The sequence below is a fragment of the Haliotis rufescens genome, unplaced genomic scaffold (assembly GCF_023055435.1).
Source record: "Haliotis rufescens isolate VD_foot unplaced genomic scaffold, xgHalRufe1.0.p SCAF_21, whole genome shotgun sequence".
NCBI lineage: Eukaryota > Metazoa > Mollusca > Gastropoda > Lepetellida > Haliotidae > Haliotis > Haliotis rufescens.
In genome coordinates this window covers 14,403,244-14,423,020 of record NW_025963902.1, presented here as the reverse complement: position 1 = coordinate 14,423,020, position 19,777 = coordinate 14,403,244, and the positions used below count along the sequence as shown (strand labels likewise).

At 40.4% G+C, this 19,777-nt stretch overlaps 1 protein-coding gene across 2 annotated transcripts; it reads right to left on the bottom strand.

Moving 5' to 3' along the window:
* Nucleotides 1-2,059: 2,059 nt before the first annotated feature.
* LOC124121310 (Golgi SNAP receptor complex member 1-like) lies at nt 2,060-18,100 on the bottom strand. 2 transcript variants are annotated; one of them, XM_048401293.1, is made up of 9 exons: nt 18,038-18,100; nt 15,714-15,816; nt 14,439-14,462; nt 11,807-11,891; nt 10,719-10,918; nt 9,582-9,653; nt 7,678-7,707; nt 4,899-4,981; nt 2,060-3,478 (listed from the first exon to the last, which is right to left on the bottom strand). In XM_048401293.1, exons 1-9 carry the CDS (start codon nt 18,081-18,083, stop codon nt 3,354-3,356), a joined length of 768 nt encoding a protein of 255 aa, XP_048257250.1. In that variant the 5' UTR covers nt 18,084-18,100; the 3' UTR covers nt 2,060-3,353. The 2 variants fall into 2 exon arrangements, with proteins under 2 accessions (XP_048257250.1, XP_048257251.1); XM_048401294.1 differs by lacking the exon at nt 14,439-14,462 and having other exon boundaries at nt 18,038-18,096.
* Between the last annotated feature and the right edge of the window lie 1,677 nt (nt 18,101-19,777).

The following is a 19,777-nucleotide window of genomic DNA, read 5'->3' as shown; positions in this document are numbered from 1 at the left end:
TCACATGAACTTTGATGAAGCATATTCAGTGTGATGCAGATTTGAATCGGGGATCTATCAGAAAACACTATGGAACAGCCTGTAGCTCTGTGTCCAGACAAGTCAAAATCAAATCATGTGTAGGGAATAGAACAGAGGCGTGGTTACCGCAGCTACTCCACAATATGTACAACAAACGTCTCTCATTCCACTACAGTTGCAATATCATTCACATAGATCAGTCATGGGGAAACTGTCCTCTTCTCCTCCCACGGCAGTCTTCTACTGTCCCCAGTATCACAGGGTATAGAACCAGTACACACACAGTTGGGAGACACCAAGCAGTTCACCTTGGTGGACACACCACCACATATCACAAAAAGACATTCAGTTCACCAAGTCAAACGTAGTACTTTGTCACCAGCCTCCACTAACAGTCACGGTCACAACATAGCTCAGATACATGACACCATCAGTTATCTCCCTTGTCTTCTTTCCTCAGTGGAAATCAGCCATATTTTCTATCACCTTGTATCTGACACATTAAGCATACCCAGCCCTTCTTGAAGTTTTACATCACCATGTTTCATGTTTATGCACAGGTCTGGCTGGAAATAAATTACTGCAAGATGATGGGCTCAAAGGATCAGAAAATACCACAGAATCCTTTTCATGGAAATAAGATTCTTTTATCACAGAGCACCACTTTGCTTTCTTGGATAATATGAAACATTTGATATCTTTCTAAAGAATGTTTCTACAATTCAAACTGAATCACCTAACTATCTCAATCATTAAAATCTATTTTCTTGAGCTAATTTATTCAAGCATCTACTGGTTCATCTTCCCGAGGCAAGAGAGTTAACTGACTTTAAAAGTCCAGTTCCCACCCTTGCCGTACTAGGCTGGAATTCCTGGGCTCGATCGTAGCGCCACCAGTGGCTATTACGAGTTATGTCCTTTCTATGCCTCTCCTATTGACCAATCAGATTCAACCTCTTGTATCACTCACTTGCATTTGCTTCAAACAAAACGGTGGCGCTCAGCCAAGACGATCTGATTGATAATCAAGATCTATATTGTGATAAAACGAGTCTTACATCGCGAAGTATATCAAATCACGTGAGCACCTTGATTAAAAGCATGAAAAGATTTAGAAAATATCTGTTGACAACGAGTTAGCGGTGCACATGCTTTGCAAATCCTGCAGTTGACCGAAATCTGCATGACACTTTACGAACCAGATTTTGATGCACGATTTTGATTGGATTATGCATAGACTCGTTAGTCCAGCCAAAATGTAACTCCATAATACCAGCCTAGTTCGGCAAGGGTGGAAACTGGACTTTTACAGTCAGTTAACTCTCTTGCCTCGGGAAGATGGCACTGGTTATCTGTATCTGCCTCCATAAATTAGTCAGTGGCTTCATAGTTTCTTGTGTTACAGTATCGGACTATAATAATGCACATGCAGCAAGTGAATATTTCAAGTGTAAACATTTTGTATCTGTCGAGACAGATTCACCTGAGTGAGTCAGTCAGTTGGGCTTGACGCCGGTCTGAACAGTATTTCAGTTGGAGTTGGTGAGTATGATTTTACGCCGCTTTCAGCAATATTCCAGCAATATCACGATGGGGGACACCAGAAATGGGCTTCAGACATTTGGGAATGGAACCCGGGTCTTCGGCATGACGAGTGAACGCTTTAACCACTGGGCTACCCGACCGCCCTATTTCAGTTGGAAGAAAGCCTGAAGCGATGAAGGTCTAGGGTGTATTCCACTTTGGTGTAACCATGAGTTAGTGAGTGAGTTGGGTTTAACGCAGCTTTTAACAGTAATCCAGTTATATCGTGGTGTCAGCTTAATGTGGGAGGAAAGCCCGAAGTGATGCAGGTCCCAGACGTTTACCACTTCGGTGAAACCCACGAGCACGGGTATGGTGCTGACAAACCTAGAAACATAATTGGGGCGAAATGGGATTTGAACCCACAATCATAGGTTTCTGGCGTGCCCAAGGGACGCAACTCTGCACAGCGAATTGCGGCGCCTTAGACGACTGGGCCACCCGTGCCCCTCTGTCCCTAATCTACCAAGCTAAACTCCACAGATTGTGAACAAGTATTTTGAGTGCACCAATATATGGCGAAACATAGCTGCAAACAAGGCCAGGCCTTGTTTCCTCTTGGGGGTTAACAGATTTTTGGCCCCAAATTTTAGGTCGGTAAGGTAAAAAATATTCGGATTTTATTAAGATAAACAGGAGTACATCTTCAATGATTCATTGATTTTGATAGAGCAGTAAATGAGTTGGGTTTTCTTAACATTTTACTAATTTCTGGTCGGCAGAATAAAAAAAGACTGTTTTCTATTGTTATTATTTTAAATCAAATTCCAATGTTTGGGAGTCCGGTGATTTTATAAACAAAGTTTGATAAAAGTCTGGCGTTGAGATAATTACAGGCTTCATTTTCAGACATGATTTAACATGACTCATTGAATCATGAATCGCCAGACTACAAAATACACCCCATGGTATTTAACCAAATGCTCAGTGAAGACAAAACAAGTGCAATAACCTCGACATTAAACCCATTTCACCTCCCAACCTCACTCAGTTTAGAGGTACCAGGAAAGCAAAGATTTCACCTTGTACTTTACAATACTAACCCTTCTATTTTAAAAACAAGGTACATCAATGCTGATTAACATCAAGTGGCGCTCAAAATGCTGCAGTTTCATGACTGACCCAGTACATCACAATTGTATGTGACTGCCATTATCTCAGATTCGGACCAACAGATACAAGAGCAAGCAAAATGACACACTTTGCAGCGATAGAAACAAACAGTTTTTAGCCCACTAGTCCTTATGATGACAACATATAGCCAAACCCCTTAAAAGGGCAAATTTTTACTAGTCCTCAGGATACCTTAACTATTGGGCAGTTTGGCAAGGACTACAGGACTACTGCCAATTTCTATCGCTGCTTGCTTTGTTGGCAACACTGCTTCCTGTATCCAGCCACGAGAGACAAAAAGCCACAGGTGTCCAGCGAATACATCATACTCTGTACTTGATCACGGGTGATGAGCTGGACTAAACAAGATCACACGTGACGGACATTTTCTCCAGTTGTGAACGATGGTTAGACCAACCAGTGACACAGGCTGGCTGACATGGACCGACATCAGTCCCCAGTCACGGACGATGACCGACACCAGTCCCCAGTCACGGACGATGACCGACACCAGTCCCCAGTCACAGACTAGGAGTCGAAGACATGCTGAACTCCACTGTGTGAGTCGGCCATTGTCCCTGTCCTCTTGTCATCAGCCAAACAGTATCTTTGTGTGCTATGATATGAGCAGGATGCTAATGGAAGGCATAGAGTAGAAGCAGAATGACGCAGACTGCGATGACGCCACCGAGGATGATGGAATCGCGGCGTTTCCGCAGATTAATCCGCTGCATGAGGCTGTTGAGCAGTGGGAAGCGATCTGGTGAAGGTCAAGGACAAACAGTAAGGGAAATTGTTACATACATTTTTTCCTTAAAATAATTTGTATTCAGTGTGACGTGATCAAAATTAAACGGGTTCTCGAGTCAAGGAAGTTTGTTCCAATAGAACCGGTACATTAACCTGAGGACCCCTTAAAACATTATGATTAGGTTGGTTGGTTGATTGGTTTGTTGCACTCAGCAATATTCCAGCTATATGTCTGTAAATAATTGAGTCTGGACCAGACAATCCAGTGATTGATATCATGAGCATCGACCCACGCAATTGGGATCGATGACATGTATCAACCAAGTCAGCGAGCCTGACCACCCGATCCCATTAGTCGCCTTTTACGACAAGCATGGTCACATTTTACGGCAAGCATGGGTTGCTGAAGACCTATTCTACCCCGGAATCTGCACGGGTCTTATGATTAGGACCCCTCAACCTACATATTTATACTTCATACATCATTTTGAAATTTGTCCTTTGTGTCGGATTGTACAACAAATTCAACTTAAAGGGACAGGACATCGACCGTTCAAAAGCTTTGTTTGTAAACAGTAGACGCTAACCTGGCTCTGATCACCTTATTGCGTTTCTGTTCCAGTGAGAACTGAATGAGGTATGTGACATCAAACTCGGAAATTAATTCATGTATGATTAAAAAACACACAGAACCATCCCTTTAAAATCAACTTATCCCCAAGTGGAAAGGGCATTTATCATTTTTGAGCACAGGTGTGACGCTGACAAACCAAGGACCACGATGAGGATGAATCTGGCATTTGAACCTATGTTTAGCACATCCTGGCAAACTGAGGGGAGTAACTCTGCACAGCGACCCACCTGTGCCTGTAGGTAAGCAGGAGGGCTGCTTTACAGGGACAACGTGTAGTACTAAATAGGCTGTTACGATTCACTCGCGTATTCGGTGAATCGAACCGTATCCAATTATGAATTGAATTCGTTATTCATGGCCACTAGAATCAAATATTTATGAATATGCAATCATGTGCATTTAAATACCCTGTACCTAAAAATATCCATAAGAACATATTATATGCATACATTTCTTCAAAGACAACACTCTTATAATATTTAATTTGACAGTGTTGTATTCACAGGTCATTGTCACATTTGAGCAGATACTAGTACCTGGATAAGTGCAGTACATAAATGTATAATATATTGATAATTAACAAACCATGTCAAATACTTTTTGTTGTTATTTTTTCACTGAATATAACTAATAATAAATCAACTGCTGACTTTTTATTGTATTTGTGATTTAATATTCATAATCGTTACCCTATATTCTTGATACGAATCGTATTCGCCTCATAGTGTATTCATTGCAGCCCTAGTACAGTAGTACTAAACATAATACTGGCTGACCCTATGGTTGCAAAGGATACTTGCTAATGAATTCATTTTCTGTGTAATGGTTCCCAATAGCTTCTTCTGTGATGAAAGATTTTCCTTGGTTGCAATAGCAATGCTGTAATCAAGAGAAATAATATAATAAACACCATAAATGCAAAACTATCTGATCTGCCCAATCCTACTTCTGTAATTCATATACCTGGTATATGTTTGATGCGGAAAAAAACACCTCTTACATTGTCTAATGGAAGTCAACTTAGCATACCGCTTCTGAATCCATCACAAGTTACCTCCCCTGGATCTACACCAAACAGCAATTATCTCCCCTGAATCTACATTAACACCCAGGCAGCAGGGGTGCAAAGATATTACAGGTTCTCTTTATCACATGTGTTGATAGTTTACTCTGCTAGGATGAAGACTTCAAAACCAACTGAATTAACACACAAGATAAACTAAGTATAAACATGTTGATTTGAAGTATAAAACTTGTATAATATAAATGACTGATAAAACAGTAGTGCTTAGGTATCACAGCTCCCTTGTTGAATCACCAGAGATTTACCTCAGAATTTCAGAGGCTCAAATGTGGCCCTAAGTCTGTTGCAAATATTGGTAAAAATATCTTTGCATATGTGATATGGTTTAAATTTTTGGTTTGAAGCCTGTGAATACCTACAAGGTGAATAGAATCTGACAAAGAGTCAGGCAAACAAAAATAAATCCCCAATTTGACCAACATGACGCTTAGTTTTAATTCCCACATAATCCCAGGTCACAGCATTGTCATACCCATTAAACATGATTTCCCCACGATGAAGGCAAAGTTTGTTTGTTTGTTTGTTGTTTATTGCCACAATCAACAATATTTCAGCTAAACGAAGACAGTCTGTAACAGTGTTCATACGGATCTCTGGACTGTAAATTCAAGCACTTTTTATAGGACATGGTTAAATTAAATCATTTTTCAAATCTGTGGGAACCCCGTGTAAATAATCAAGTCTTGACTAGACAATCTAATGATTGATATTGTGAGCACTGATCCACACCGTATGGGTACAATGACATGCAATCAACCGAGTCACAGAGTCTGACCACCTGATCAATATATATTGACCTATATTCTTACCCGGATTCCCCACAGTGAGCGCGCATGGGTTGCTGAGGACCTATATTCTTACCCGGATTCCCCACTGTGAGACAAGCACAGGTTGCTAGGGACCTATGTTCTTACCCAGAATCCCCACAGTGAGACAAGCACTGGTTGCTAGGGACCTATATTCTTATCCAGAATCCCCACTGTGAGACAAGCATAGGTTGCTAGGGACCTATATTCTTACCCAGAATCCCCACTGTGAGACAAGCACGGGTTGCTGTGGACCTATATTCTTACCCAGAATGCCCACTGTGAGACAAGCACGGGATGCTTGGGACCTATATTCTTACCCAGAATCCCCACTGTGAGACAAGCATAGGTTGCTAGGGACCTATATTCTTACCCAGAATCCCCACTGTGAGACAAGCACGGGTTGCTGTGGACCTATATTCTTACCCGGAATGCCCACAGTGAGACAAGCATGGGATGCTGGGGACCTATATTCTTACCCAGATTCCCCACTGTGAGACAAGCACGGGTTGCTAGGGACCTATATTCTTACCCAGAATCCCTACTGTGAGACAAGCACAGGATGCTGGGGACCTATATTCTTACCCGGATTCCCCACAGTGAGACAAGCACGGGTTGCTGGGGACCTATATTCTTACCCAGAATCCCCACTGTGAGACAAGCACAGGTTGCTAGGGACCTATATTCTTACCCGGATTCCCCACTGTGAGACAAGCACAGGTTGCTGGGGACCTATATTCTTACCCAGAATCCCCACTGTGAGACAAGCACAGATTGCTAGGGACCTATATTCTTACCCGGATTCCCCACAGTGAGACAAGCACGGGTTGCTAGGGACCAATATTCTTACCCAGAATCCCCACAGTGAGACAAGCACGGGTTGCTAGGGACCTATATTCTTACCCAGAATCCCCACAGTGAGACAAGCACGGGTTGCTAGGGACCTATATTCTTACCCAGAATCCCCACAGTGAGACAAGCACGGGTTGCTAGGGACCTATATTCTTACCCAGAATCCCCACAGTGAGACAAGCACGGGTTGCTAGGGACCTATATTCTTACCCAGAATCCCCACAGTGAGACAAGCACGGGTTGCTAGGGACCTATATTCTTACCCAGAATCCCCACAGTGAGACAAGCACGGGTTGCTGGGGACCTATATTCTTACCCAGAATCCCCACAGTGAGACAAGCACGGGATGCTGGGGACCTATATTCTTACCCAGAATCCCTACTGTGAGGCAAGCATGGGTTGCTAGGGACCTATATTCTTACCCAGAATCCCTACTGTGAGACAAGCACGAGATGCTAGGGACCTATATTCTTACCCAGAATCCCGAAAGTGACAAGCACGGGTTGCTAGGGACCTATATTTTTACCCGGATTCCCCACAGTGAGACAAGCACGGGATGCTGGGGACCTATATTCTTACCCGGATTCCCCACAGTGAGACAAGCACGGGTTGCTGGGGACCTATATTCTTACCCAGAATCCCCACAGTGAGACAAGCACGGGTTGCTGGGGACCTATATTCTTACCCGGATTCCCCATAGTGAGACAAGCACGGGTTGCTGGGGACCTATATTTTTACCCAGAATGCCCACAGGGAGGACAAAGACAAGCGTCAAAAAAGATTCACTAACTATGTGTTAATAAAAACCTAATAATATCACAAAGGCCACTCACCTTATCTGGTCATCTATTAATCTCTCTGAGCTGTGAAAATCAAGAGGACAATTGTTACAACAGCAGTTTCTATCATCATCAACATTAGCACTAAAGGACTGTTGCTTGTCAGGCTCCCTCAAACTGAACTGAATGTTTAACATGTTCAATGTGGTGAAATCTTATGCCATCAAGTAAGGACAGTGTGACTCGTTTATTTGTTGCTTAACCCTGCACTCAGTTGGGTATCCTCCCATTTGCAGGCCTCAAAGTTTAATTTTTACCAAGTACCCATATGGCTACAAGCATTTTTTTCCAGGTAGCCAGTGGTAAAATTAAGGAGTCAAGCAAATGTTGTAGGTAGCCAAAAGCATTTGAAAGAATCTTTTATAAAAATAACTATTATAGTATGTATAAGTCATAGCACAAGTCTTGAAATTAGTGGAAACTGTACTTGATTTTTGTTATTTGTGACTCAAACATTAATGCAATTTATGTTACTAGATCATTTAGGTATATCCTTGCTTATGCAATGAGCACTGTCAACTGAAACAAAAAAATAATTACATTGATATTCTTGTATTTCTGTTCATTGTTGACTTTAGGAGGTATTATACGCAAGTACAATTATTAGCAGACATGTTTTCCAAGATCAGCTGTTATTTATTTTTGTGTCTTCAAATGTGAAGCAATAGAAATTAGTTGCCACAAAATATTTTTCAAGGTAGTCATTTGGCTACCTCTGAATTTTAGACAGTAGACAAACTGGACTTTAGGTCGAATTGGCAACCGTTTTAGTCACAACTTTGAGGCCTGATTTGTCACACCCACCGTTTGTCACACATCTAAAAACAACATGACTGCATGGCGAGTCACCTACCTCTCACCTGACCGTTAGAGTAGAATGTTTGTTTTGTTTGTTTGTTGTTTAACACCGCACTCAGCATATATATTCCAGCTATATGACGGTGATCTGTAAATAACTGAGTCTGGACCAGACAATCCAGTGATTAACATCATGAGCATCGATCCACGCAATTGGGATACGGTGACATGCGCCAACCAAGTCAGTGAGCCTGACCAACACGAGCATAGCCCCCTTTTACGGCAAGCATGGGTTGCTGAAGACCTATTCTAACCTGGATCGTCACGGGTTCAGAGTAGAATGATTGAGGCAGAACAATGTATTGAGGCATGCACATGTGTGTGTGTGTGTGGCTGATTACTTGTCCTGACTTGCTGGATTCATAGTGCTAGTCCCACATGGATACCCCACTCAGACATAGTACCGGTATACTGACTCTGTGTCATCCAGTACTTGTTTTATACTCTAAATGCCAAGCATCAGGCAGGGTAACAACAAGTCTTGTTTGTTTGTTTGTTGTTGTTTAAAGTCACACTCAGCAATATTCAAGCTATATGACAGCGGTCTGTAAATAATCGAATCTGGACAAGACAATCCAGTGATTTCGATCCACAAAATATTGGGATACGATGACAATCATCAACCAAGTCAGTGAGTCTGACCCTCCAATCCCGTTAGTCGCCTCTTACGACAAGCACAGTCGCCCTTTTAAAGCAAGCATGGGTTGCTGAAGACCTATTCGAACCTGGATCTTCACGGGTGTCCATCTTGTAACGTCTTAGGTATGACGTGGCTGGGGATAGACGCTCTATCCACTAGACCACGGAGGAGGTTGCAAACACAGTAAGACAAGGAGAACAAAACATGAACTACCTCTAAGAAATACCAGCTATCACAAACACTGTCGCATCCAAGATTATTGCTGAATCCCAGACAGGGTCAACAAGTACCATCTTTTGTCGTCTTTTGCAGCTCAAGAAACAGGTGAAAATGCGTAATCCTCACAATGACTAAGCATTAGAAAGTAAACATTTCAATTTAATTTCTCACAATTACTTACTTTCTGATGTGGTCATTTTCTTTCAAATATAGATCTGTTCTTCTATTTAAACCAGAGGAATTTTTATATGCACTGAAAAAAAAAGAATAAAATATCAGTAAACTGGGGTTGATAGAATTTTTTTCTGTTAAATCTACATTATTTTCATTATCTTGGACCTAGAAAAGGACTTGATCTGACATGTGTCTCCTACAACACTGTCTACTTTCAATTTTTTTTCCATCTTTCATTTAACCACCTTTATCCACACATTTCAAACTACCAGTCTTTGTCACAGGCCTTAAACTACACATTCAAAACTCATTCCAATATATGACAATCCTACCAAACCTGATCTTAACCATCCTTTTGATAGACCAGCCATCACTTTCACAAACAAGGCATCCCTTTCACAGGCATTCAACCTGCACTCTTCAAGTGCAAAACACTCTTCATCTCCCTCCAAACCTCACATTTCCAGGCTCATACAGGCCCAAATAACATATTGACCGGTACCTCCATACTACAGACTACTATTGAGTAACCATGAAGACCTACCATCCATCACCACTTCCTCCAAACACACTTCTCAATATTCACTGACCGCCCCCAAACCCATCTCACCTACTATGACCTAAACTGACTCACTGTTGATTCACCTTCCTTCCTTCACACAGGGAGTGAGTGAGTATGGTTTTACGCCGCTTTTAGCAATATTCCAGCAATATCACGGCAGGAGACACCAGAAATGGGCTTCACACATTGTACCCATGTCGGGAATCGAACCCGGGGTCTTTGGCGTGACGAGCGAACGCTTTAACCACTAGGCTACCCGACCGCCCCCCCTTCACACAGAGGACGCCCCACATAGACTGACACCCACCCCATTCTCACTATAAACACACCCTACCTCTTTGACTATTCTTTCATACACCCAACCTTCACCTTCCTACAGCCAATGCACCACCACAGAACACTCCACGCCATCTTGCGACAGTGTGTACTCACTTGATGTCTCTGTGTACGGAGCCCAGCATCTTGCGACAGTGTGTACTCACTTGATGTCTCTGTGTACGGAGCCCAGCATCTTGCGACAGTGTGTACTCACTTGATGTCTCTGTGTACGGAGCCCAGCATCTTGCGACAGTGTGTACTCACTTGATGTCTCTGTGTACGGAGCCCAGCAGGTCCTCCCTCTCACGCAGTGACGTGATGTTGGCCTCGGTCTTCTGGAACTCGTGCGTGTAGTCCTGCAGGATGTCACGGTGCCGCTGCAGCGTGTGCAGGAGGGCGGCGCTGGGCGAACTCATGCTGATGTTCTGTGTGTACTCCACCATCCGCTCGTTGACTCCAGACAACTGCAGCAGGAAGCAGCATCACGTCTTTCATTCACAAGTTGACAAACATGATGTGAAATGGGGTTTAACGTCGCGTCAAAGATTATTGCACTTACATAGCAACACGTGTGTGTGTGTGTGTGTGTGTGTGTCTGTGTGTTTGTGTTTGTGTGCTTGTACTAGTCCAGACTAATGCTGATTTTATAGTGCTAGCCCACTGAGATACCATGCCACAGTTTAACATGAATACCCCACTCAGACACAGTATACTGACTCCGGGCTGACCAGTCATTGCTTTAGCCCCTTAATGCCAAGTGCCAGGCAGGGTAACAACAAGTACCATCTTTTGACGCCGTTTGGTATGATGCGGCCGGGGACCGAGCCCCGGAACTTCCACTCTCCGGGCGGACACTCTACCACTAGACCACAGAGGCGGTCTTGACAAACATGAAGACATGAAACAGTTTATGAATATCAACATTATTCTGACAGTCAAGAAGTAGCCCCGGGACATATTTACAAGCAATAAAGAATTTGTTATTCATAAAAAGTTGCATGTCTCGAGGACTGAGTGAGTGGAATGGTTTTATACCATTTTTGTAATACTCCAACTGGCAGCCCTTGCAAGTTTTATTAAAATTGTTAAAACACCAGCTTCTCCAGTTCAAACTGTATGATGTAAATCAAACTAACAGTTTACAAATATTTAAATACCCTTATTACATTGTACACAAAGACTCAAGGTTAAGTCCTAATTCATGTTAAATGGACATCACATCGTGGAGCAGAGGCCTTAAGTGACTGACATCATTGTTCAGTGACTGACATCATTGTGCCAGTGAGCTACTGTCGATGGATATTAGGCGCTTTACAAATCAATTATTATTAATCATTAATAGCTGTGCTTACCTTGGCCAACAGCTGTTTAATCTCCATTGCCATTGTGTCAAACATATGCTCACTGTTGGTCTTGTTTAACAGGGGGGCTGTATCACTGAAACCATAGCAACTGACAGATGGATATCACACACGTTGCATAGCAACCAACATGCAGGTGTCACAGTTATCATAGCAACTGACAGATGGATATCACACATGTCGCATAGCAACCAACTTGAAGGTGTGGCATGTATCATAGCAACTGACAGATGGATGTCACACACATCGCATAGCAACCAACATGTAGGTGTCACATGTACCATAGCAACTGACAGATGGATATCATATACACAGCATAGCAACCAATTTGCAGGTCTCACATGTACCATAGCAACTGACAGATGGATATCACACACACACACAGAGCATTACAACCAACTTGACCTGTGGGTGTCCAGGTACCACAGCAACTGACAGAGATATCATTCATCAAACAATATCAACATGCACTTTTACATCACTGATGACAAAATGTATCCATAGCAACATGCATGTGTAACCTTGGAGTAACATTGTTACCATGGCAACATGCACCTACACATCAACTTAGAGAACTGGTAATGACTTTGCATAATTCCAATACACATGATGGCAAAAATGGTATCAATACAAAACACTTCAAACATTCCCATCAGACATACATATTTATTTGTATCAGATTATCATAATGAACATGACGATTACATCACAGCTAACACCTTATCAAAATAATGTCATATATCAGTCTAGCATCGCTCCTGTGGTGGGACATCATGTATCCCACCTTGGAGGGAAATAAGTTTCTCAGCGGGAGAATAAATCCCTTATACCCCACCCTGAACAAGACACGCTTATACCCCGCCTTGAAGTAAAAAGACACATTACTTTTCCGAGTCAATGAAAGTCAAGTGACATTGCACAAGTTAACCTCGGCTTGTTTGAATTCTTTTACAATGTCATATTAAAACATGACGGAAAGATAAAAAATTTGTGGCAGGATCACTGAGGGTACATGGGGTTTTATGTGTCCTTTAGGTATTGTACCACTCGCCTCTGGATCTTAGTATAAAACCTAGCACAAAACCCCATGAATCCCTCATGATCCTGCTACAACTTACATTGTATCATGCTGAGAGTTATCGACAAGTTTTTTCCCTGCCTTGACTCCCACTGACTTTGACTTTGCCTTAATTGTCATGAACAATTTACCCCCTGATGAACATGAAAATGTTAATTTTAAACTAAAGATGTATTCGACAAGAAAACGTTCATCACAAATGCTTTCAAAATAGTATGCACTGCAATCTCCTATGAAAACATACTGACTTGTGTGGTGAAGTTGAGACATGTCTTTTTTTAGTAAGCTAATGAAATGAGGCGTTTTATATCTCATGTACATATCGTGAGCCCTGCTTCTTGCATTAACATTGTGCTTTTTGCTTGATTTTCAACCGCACTCAGCAATATTCCAGCTATATGGCGGCGGTCTGTAAAAAAGAGTCTGGACCAGACAATCCAGTGATTGACATCATGAACATCGATCTATGCAGTTGAGATACGATGACATGCATCAACCAAGTCAGAGCCTGACTACCTGAACCCGTTAGTCGCCTCTTACGACAAGCATAGTCGCCTTTTATGGCAAGCGTTGGTTTCTGAAGACCTATTCTCTACCTGGATCTTCACGGGTCGCATGAACACTGTGTGAATTTTACGTTTGGCCATATTGAGGCAAAGCACACAGCAGGCAAGACTAGGTACATGGTGCACACAATGTCAAGCAAGAGTCATTCCTGTTTGTGTGATGTAAGCTGAACACTGATTGGTCTGAACACTTGCTGGGTTCCTCTGGAACCAGGCCTTTATTGGATTTATTGTTTAGAAATAATGACTACACCACAACATGGACGTATGTATTCACGGGCGATCTCATGAAGTATTGACGATAGAAAAAGTTAAAGTATCAAAGTTGGAAATAGGGAAACTCCCACACCAAAAAGCAAAGCATTCTCATCATGACACCGATGAAACCATCCTTCCGAAGCAAGAGAGTTGACTGATAATAAAAGTCCAGTTTCCACCCTTGCCGAACTAGGCTGTAATAGTTTGGCTGGCCTGAAGAGTCTATGCATAGTCCAATAAAAAATTGTGTAATGAAATCAACATCCTGTTCATAAACAATGTGGTGACTGCCGTGTAGATTTTAGTCAACTGCAGGATTTGCAAATCAAGCTTATCATCAACTGAGCGTCTACAGATTTATCCAAATCTTATATGTTTTAATCAAGGTGGTCAAGTGATTTTATGCAAGGTAAGACCAGTTTCATTACAATATAGATCTTGATTGTCGATCCTATCGTCTTGACTGGGCAACACCATTTTGTTTGAAGCAAATGCAAGTGATATGAGGGGAATCTGATTGGTCAATTTGAGGGACAAAGAAGGGACATAACTCATAATAGCCTCTGGTTCATCCTTGTTCGGTAAGGTGTGGAAACTGGACTTTCATAGTGAGTTAACTCCCTTGCCTTGGGAAGACACTTATGAAACATGTCACAATGACATTACCAACAACACAGAAATATCCAGATCCATTCTCCCTGATAGAACATAGCAACATTACCTCTTTTCATCACTCGCTGGAGGGCTGATCAAACAAATCATCAATGTATTAACAGATCTCGCAGCAAACATTATGTTAAATGTCATATCATATAGATTAACATGATTAAGTATGATAAACTGTTTCACTGTTCAATGTCTGATTAAACAAGTACAATATATCAGAGGTGGAAATTTTTAAAAAAACTTCACTTGCCATCGGACAAGTTGAAAGACAATTTTCACTTGCCCTGATTTCATTTTCACTTGCCCAAATAATTTCAAAATAAAACTTCAAATCATCAATATGTGTTTATTTACCGTTGAACAAAATTACACTACACCAGCACTGTTATATCTACATAAGGATTCAGGTAAATTCTAAATGAATATCAGAAACCTCATGACTTGTCAAATAATGTTTTTTCAAAATTGTGTACAACCGTCAACAAAAACATGTTTCTTATTTCTGGATGTTACAGTTGGATACTGACAACAAATTCTGCACTTCATGACATTTTGTATTTCGTCATACACTACCCATGGAAACTCATCACACCAACTCTGAATGAATTTCCTGTCCCGTTTTTCGGCATCATACTTGTTGTTAGAACATGTGTCCTCATATGGTCGTTTTCTTTTACATGATTCGCCATCATCGGCATTTTCAGATTTATTGGGATTTATTTTCACTTTCCCTACCGAAAAAACTTTTAATCGACGCCTGCTTGTGTGTCGCCATAACCGGGTCGTAACTGTTTACATTGGAGAGGCCAAGACGTGTTTCAATTACGAGACCCCTCTAGGCAGTATTGATCGTGTATCAATTATGAGATCCCTCTAGGCCGCAATGCGAGAAAAGCATTCAAACCGAGTGTAGAATGTTGTTTCATACTGTTCCGATTGAATATTAAAACGAAAATAGAAAAGGGACGTAACACTAAGTCTCGTGTGTTCTTTAATAGTGTCAGTGTTTCACGAAAGCGCGATTACGAAATTTCTCTCAGCTAATTTATTGTACCATTTTACCAGTAGTTAGACATGTCGACAGTGATAGTAATTTCCAATATTACTTGCCTCCGGACAAGTTAAAGTAAGTGATTTTGTTGCCCGACCTCATATTTCTACTTGCCCCGGGAGTCGGGAAATGGCAAATTTCCACCCCTGTATATATTTCATGAAGATCCAACTGACTCTTCTCCGAAAACACCATCCTGGTCACAAAGTGAATTGACTTGAATATCACTAAAATAAATTATGATATGATGAAACTTTGAAACATGTGGAGAAAGGTTACCTTTCATAGTCTCTCTGAGAGGAATAACTGGTTCCAAGTTTGCTGAATGACACCAGCTTAAGGTCGATTTCATTTTCAAGTTGTCGGGCCTGTTTTCGTAAATCTGAAAATCCAAAATATGTTGTTTATACATTTTGAAAAGCTAATGTTAAATACAAATGAAGTTTAATGCTTAATACAAAATTGATCATATTATCGGTTCACAAACCATTTGTAGGCCAAAACTAAATTATCACATAATCTTAAACATGATAAAATCAATAACAAAATTACTTGTATATTCTTTGAAAATTAATTCTACCATAAATATGTATTTGACGACCATTAATGGCAGCTATATGAGTGAGGAATGAGTAGTTACCAGCTAGCTAACAAACTCTGTACAGCTCATGTCATCTTCACTACACCTTACACATGTTATCATGGTTATATCTAGCTCTTCAGTTGTATAGGTATTGCTGTAAAGAGTTTTGAGTTCACATTTAGTGATGCAAATGAGGAAGATGTAGTTACATCCTTTGTCACCGGAAGCAGTGCATACATAGTTAGATATCTTTGCATATGTCTGCATGTATACCAAATTCACATATGCACTAAAAATAGTATTACCGTATTCGACATAATAAGTGCCCAGGGCGCTCTCAAAATTAGAAATACGCTTATTAGAAGATTATTTTGGTGAAAAAAACAGAGTTGAAAGATCGTAAATTTCATGGTTTATGCTGACAGCCTGAAATGTCTACATACGACAGATACATTTTTCCAGAATTTAATTGCCCATAATTAAGGGTGTATATAACACACGGAGTATATTATACACGAAAAAATGAGTATTGTGTACATTGATCAATTGGAAGGGGTGCTGATTGGGATTGTTTACTAGCCAATATATTAGCAAATATCACCGTGGGTGCTTCTTAGAGCAGGGCGCTTATTACGTCAAATACGGTAGGTCTGGTCTGTTTATACAGATATATGTCATATCAATTTATGCTTTGTAACATTGTTATCTAGACACAGAGCAAATGTTTTATTATTTGATAAGTCGAAAGCACTTGTTTAATAAGGAAATGTTTGTTAAGGGAGCTGGTAAACTTTCACGCTGATCAATAAAAGTCAAGCAAGCCACCAATTAATGAATTATGAAACAAATGACAATATCTATTTATGATTTGATAGGTTGTTTGTTTTTTAACGCCACACTCAGCAGTAGTCCAGCTATCCAGTGGTTGACATCACAAGCATCAACTATGCATTTGGGATTTAACAAGAATCAACCAAGTCAGTAAGCCGGACCACCCAATCTTGTTAGTCGCCTATTACAACAAACATAGGTTGCTGAAGATCAATTCTAACCCAGATCTTCACAGGTAATCTATTCATGAAACGGTACATACAGTGTGCTAAAGAAACTCAATCTGACATGTAAACACATTAGCAAAACATAATCATCAACTTCTGAGTGTTAAAACATGTATTACCGATACAGTGATGATGTTGAATATCGTTCAAATAATGGTGACTATTATCAATCGCAAATTTTTCTACTGGGATAATTCTGGGAAATACAATATATCAATCACATTTACAATTTTACACAGCGACAGATTGTCAGCTACACTGAGGAATACTTATTAAATGACCATATATCGAAGGATTATTTAGATATTGTCTGTACTTACTATCAGTCATAGAGGCTAGTCTGTCTTACAGACCCTGATACATTTATATCAACTACAGCCCATGCAAGTCTATAATGTTTGGCAAGTCTAGATTACTGCAGTATCTGAAAATGAAGAGAATCACTGGGCTCCCTTTTTATTAGATTTTTATTAAGATAACTGAACAACTGTTTTTTCTGTACGATATGTTCATTTCAGAGACTATATGTTAGTCTACATAGAGGCCTACAGAACTTCAAAAGATCTTAAAAATTACTCCTTTCACTGAAATGGCTACATTATCTTGATTTAAAGATTACGGTCTTTGACTGAGGTCCAAATCCATGCACACATCTACATTTTCCAATTGGGAATGTGGCTCCTCTTGTCCACATATATTAGCTTTTTATCAAGTTCTTACAAAAATATCGGAATGTTAGTCGAACCTCACACCGATACCAAAGTAACCGTATTTGTCAAAATCGATCGATTTGACATCTCAGCAAGTGATTATTTTTTGTATTGATCTCACTTAGTGTAGTATTGTTACAAATGGCAGTCATTTCACCGGTTAAAACATTTCAATCTCATCATTCTGTATCATCGCCGATTAAGGTGAAATCTCATAGACTGTCACTTTGACAAGTTCGCGTCTGTGTTTACCTTCCCACAAGTTCCCCATGTCGGCCATGTTACTCATAAGAGTCATGTTGGCAAGTTCTCGCGAGATCGAGAATAGTTTTGCATACAATATATATTCTTCTGAAATGGGTAATAAATACATTCATTTTGATCAAATATTGCCGCCCGGTGTTAATAATAATAAAAGCATTCTAATATGGAAAAACGAAGTTATAACATATATTTGATATTCCTAACAACTTATGTTATTGGGAACATACGGCGTCAGGTGAAATATATATTCAAATTGTTATTGTTTTTCAATCATTCCACTTACATAGATGAAACCAGAGACCATAGAATAGGACTGTTTTATGGTCTCTGATGTAACATTCTGGGAAATTTGAACTCTTACGCATAGGAACCTAAATTGTAGAATTAAACAAATGTACAAGATTTGCGGAATTGCATAATATTCAAATTTCGTTTTATCTTTTAAACGGGATTTCCATGTAAAAATACACCTTAATTGTGTGGGGAAAATCTGAATAAATTGCACGAATAGACGTTCGATGTTTTATAACCACGTCGGTAGGTATGAATTATTTTTAACTTGTTTCAAACAATAAAATAAACACGAGCCTGGCATTTTGTTAAATTATGCAACAGCAAGTGCACGCAAATAAACAAAGCCGATTTTCCCATCAAATTATAATTATCTCATGTACTTCCATGTCGTTAGTGGTGAGAGTACAGTGGTAGCATCAGTAAATATACACGTCATACGCACTGGGTGGGCGGACGGGCACACGCAAGGACAGGGCATCGTCAGATGGTTTCATGTGTAATCGGCCATTATTTACAGATCACGCTTATGTTGCGATTCTTGATTCTTATCTTCAAGTAGTATTGTATTATTTGAGATGTACAACAACGAATATTAGGCGTCGCAGGGTTTTATTTTATGCAAATTAATTCATCATGTACGCATAAAATATATTAAGAACAGATAACAGAATGAAGAATAATATCTACCGCGAGTCCGAATGGGTGCAGTTGCATATGAGAGAGAGAGAGAGAGAGAGAGAGAGAGAGAGGGGGGGGGGGGGGGGAGAGAGAGAGAGAGAGAGAGAGAGAGAGAGATCCTAAAGCCAAGAGTTGCAACAGCGAAGGCCAAACTAACTCTATTTCTGAGAGATGGACAGCTACTCGAACGTATAGGAACAGAGCAGCCAAATACCAAATATGAAATCATATCAATACACGAAAATAGAAATCTCATCAATACAAAAACAGAAAGTTTATAAAAACTCCCAGTAGATATGTGCACCCTACTCATACGCTTTAATCCCAAACTGGGACAGGTCAGCCGAAATTGCTAGAACACAAGGCGAACTATATACACTTGAAGCAACAACAACAGATTCAGACAAGGACCTCCCCATCTGTGATAAACGTCAGGGATCACAGACAGACTGATAGTCTATTATTAATACACATGCTTTGTATGCTATGTGTTGCTGGTAGAGTCATCATCCAGGACCCGCATTTAATTCCTGGGATTTCAAAGCGTTTTACCGACAATTCCTCTAGACTTGCAAAATTAAGCCCTGGGCAGATTCCCGGGCATCTGCATTCAATAAATGAATGTATATAAATAACATAATACCTTATGACCCGATTTGGGAATTTGGTTCAAATTTAAGAAAGGCCCAAATGATTTATACTTAAGATGTTAACATGGCAATAAATTAATAGAAAATTTACAAGCAACTTATGGAA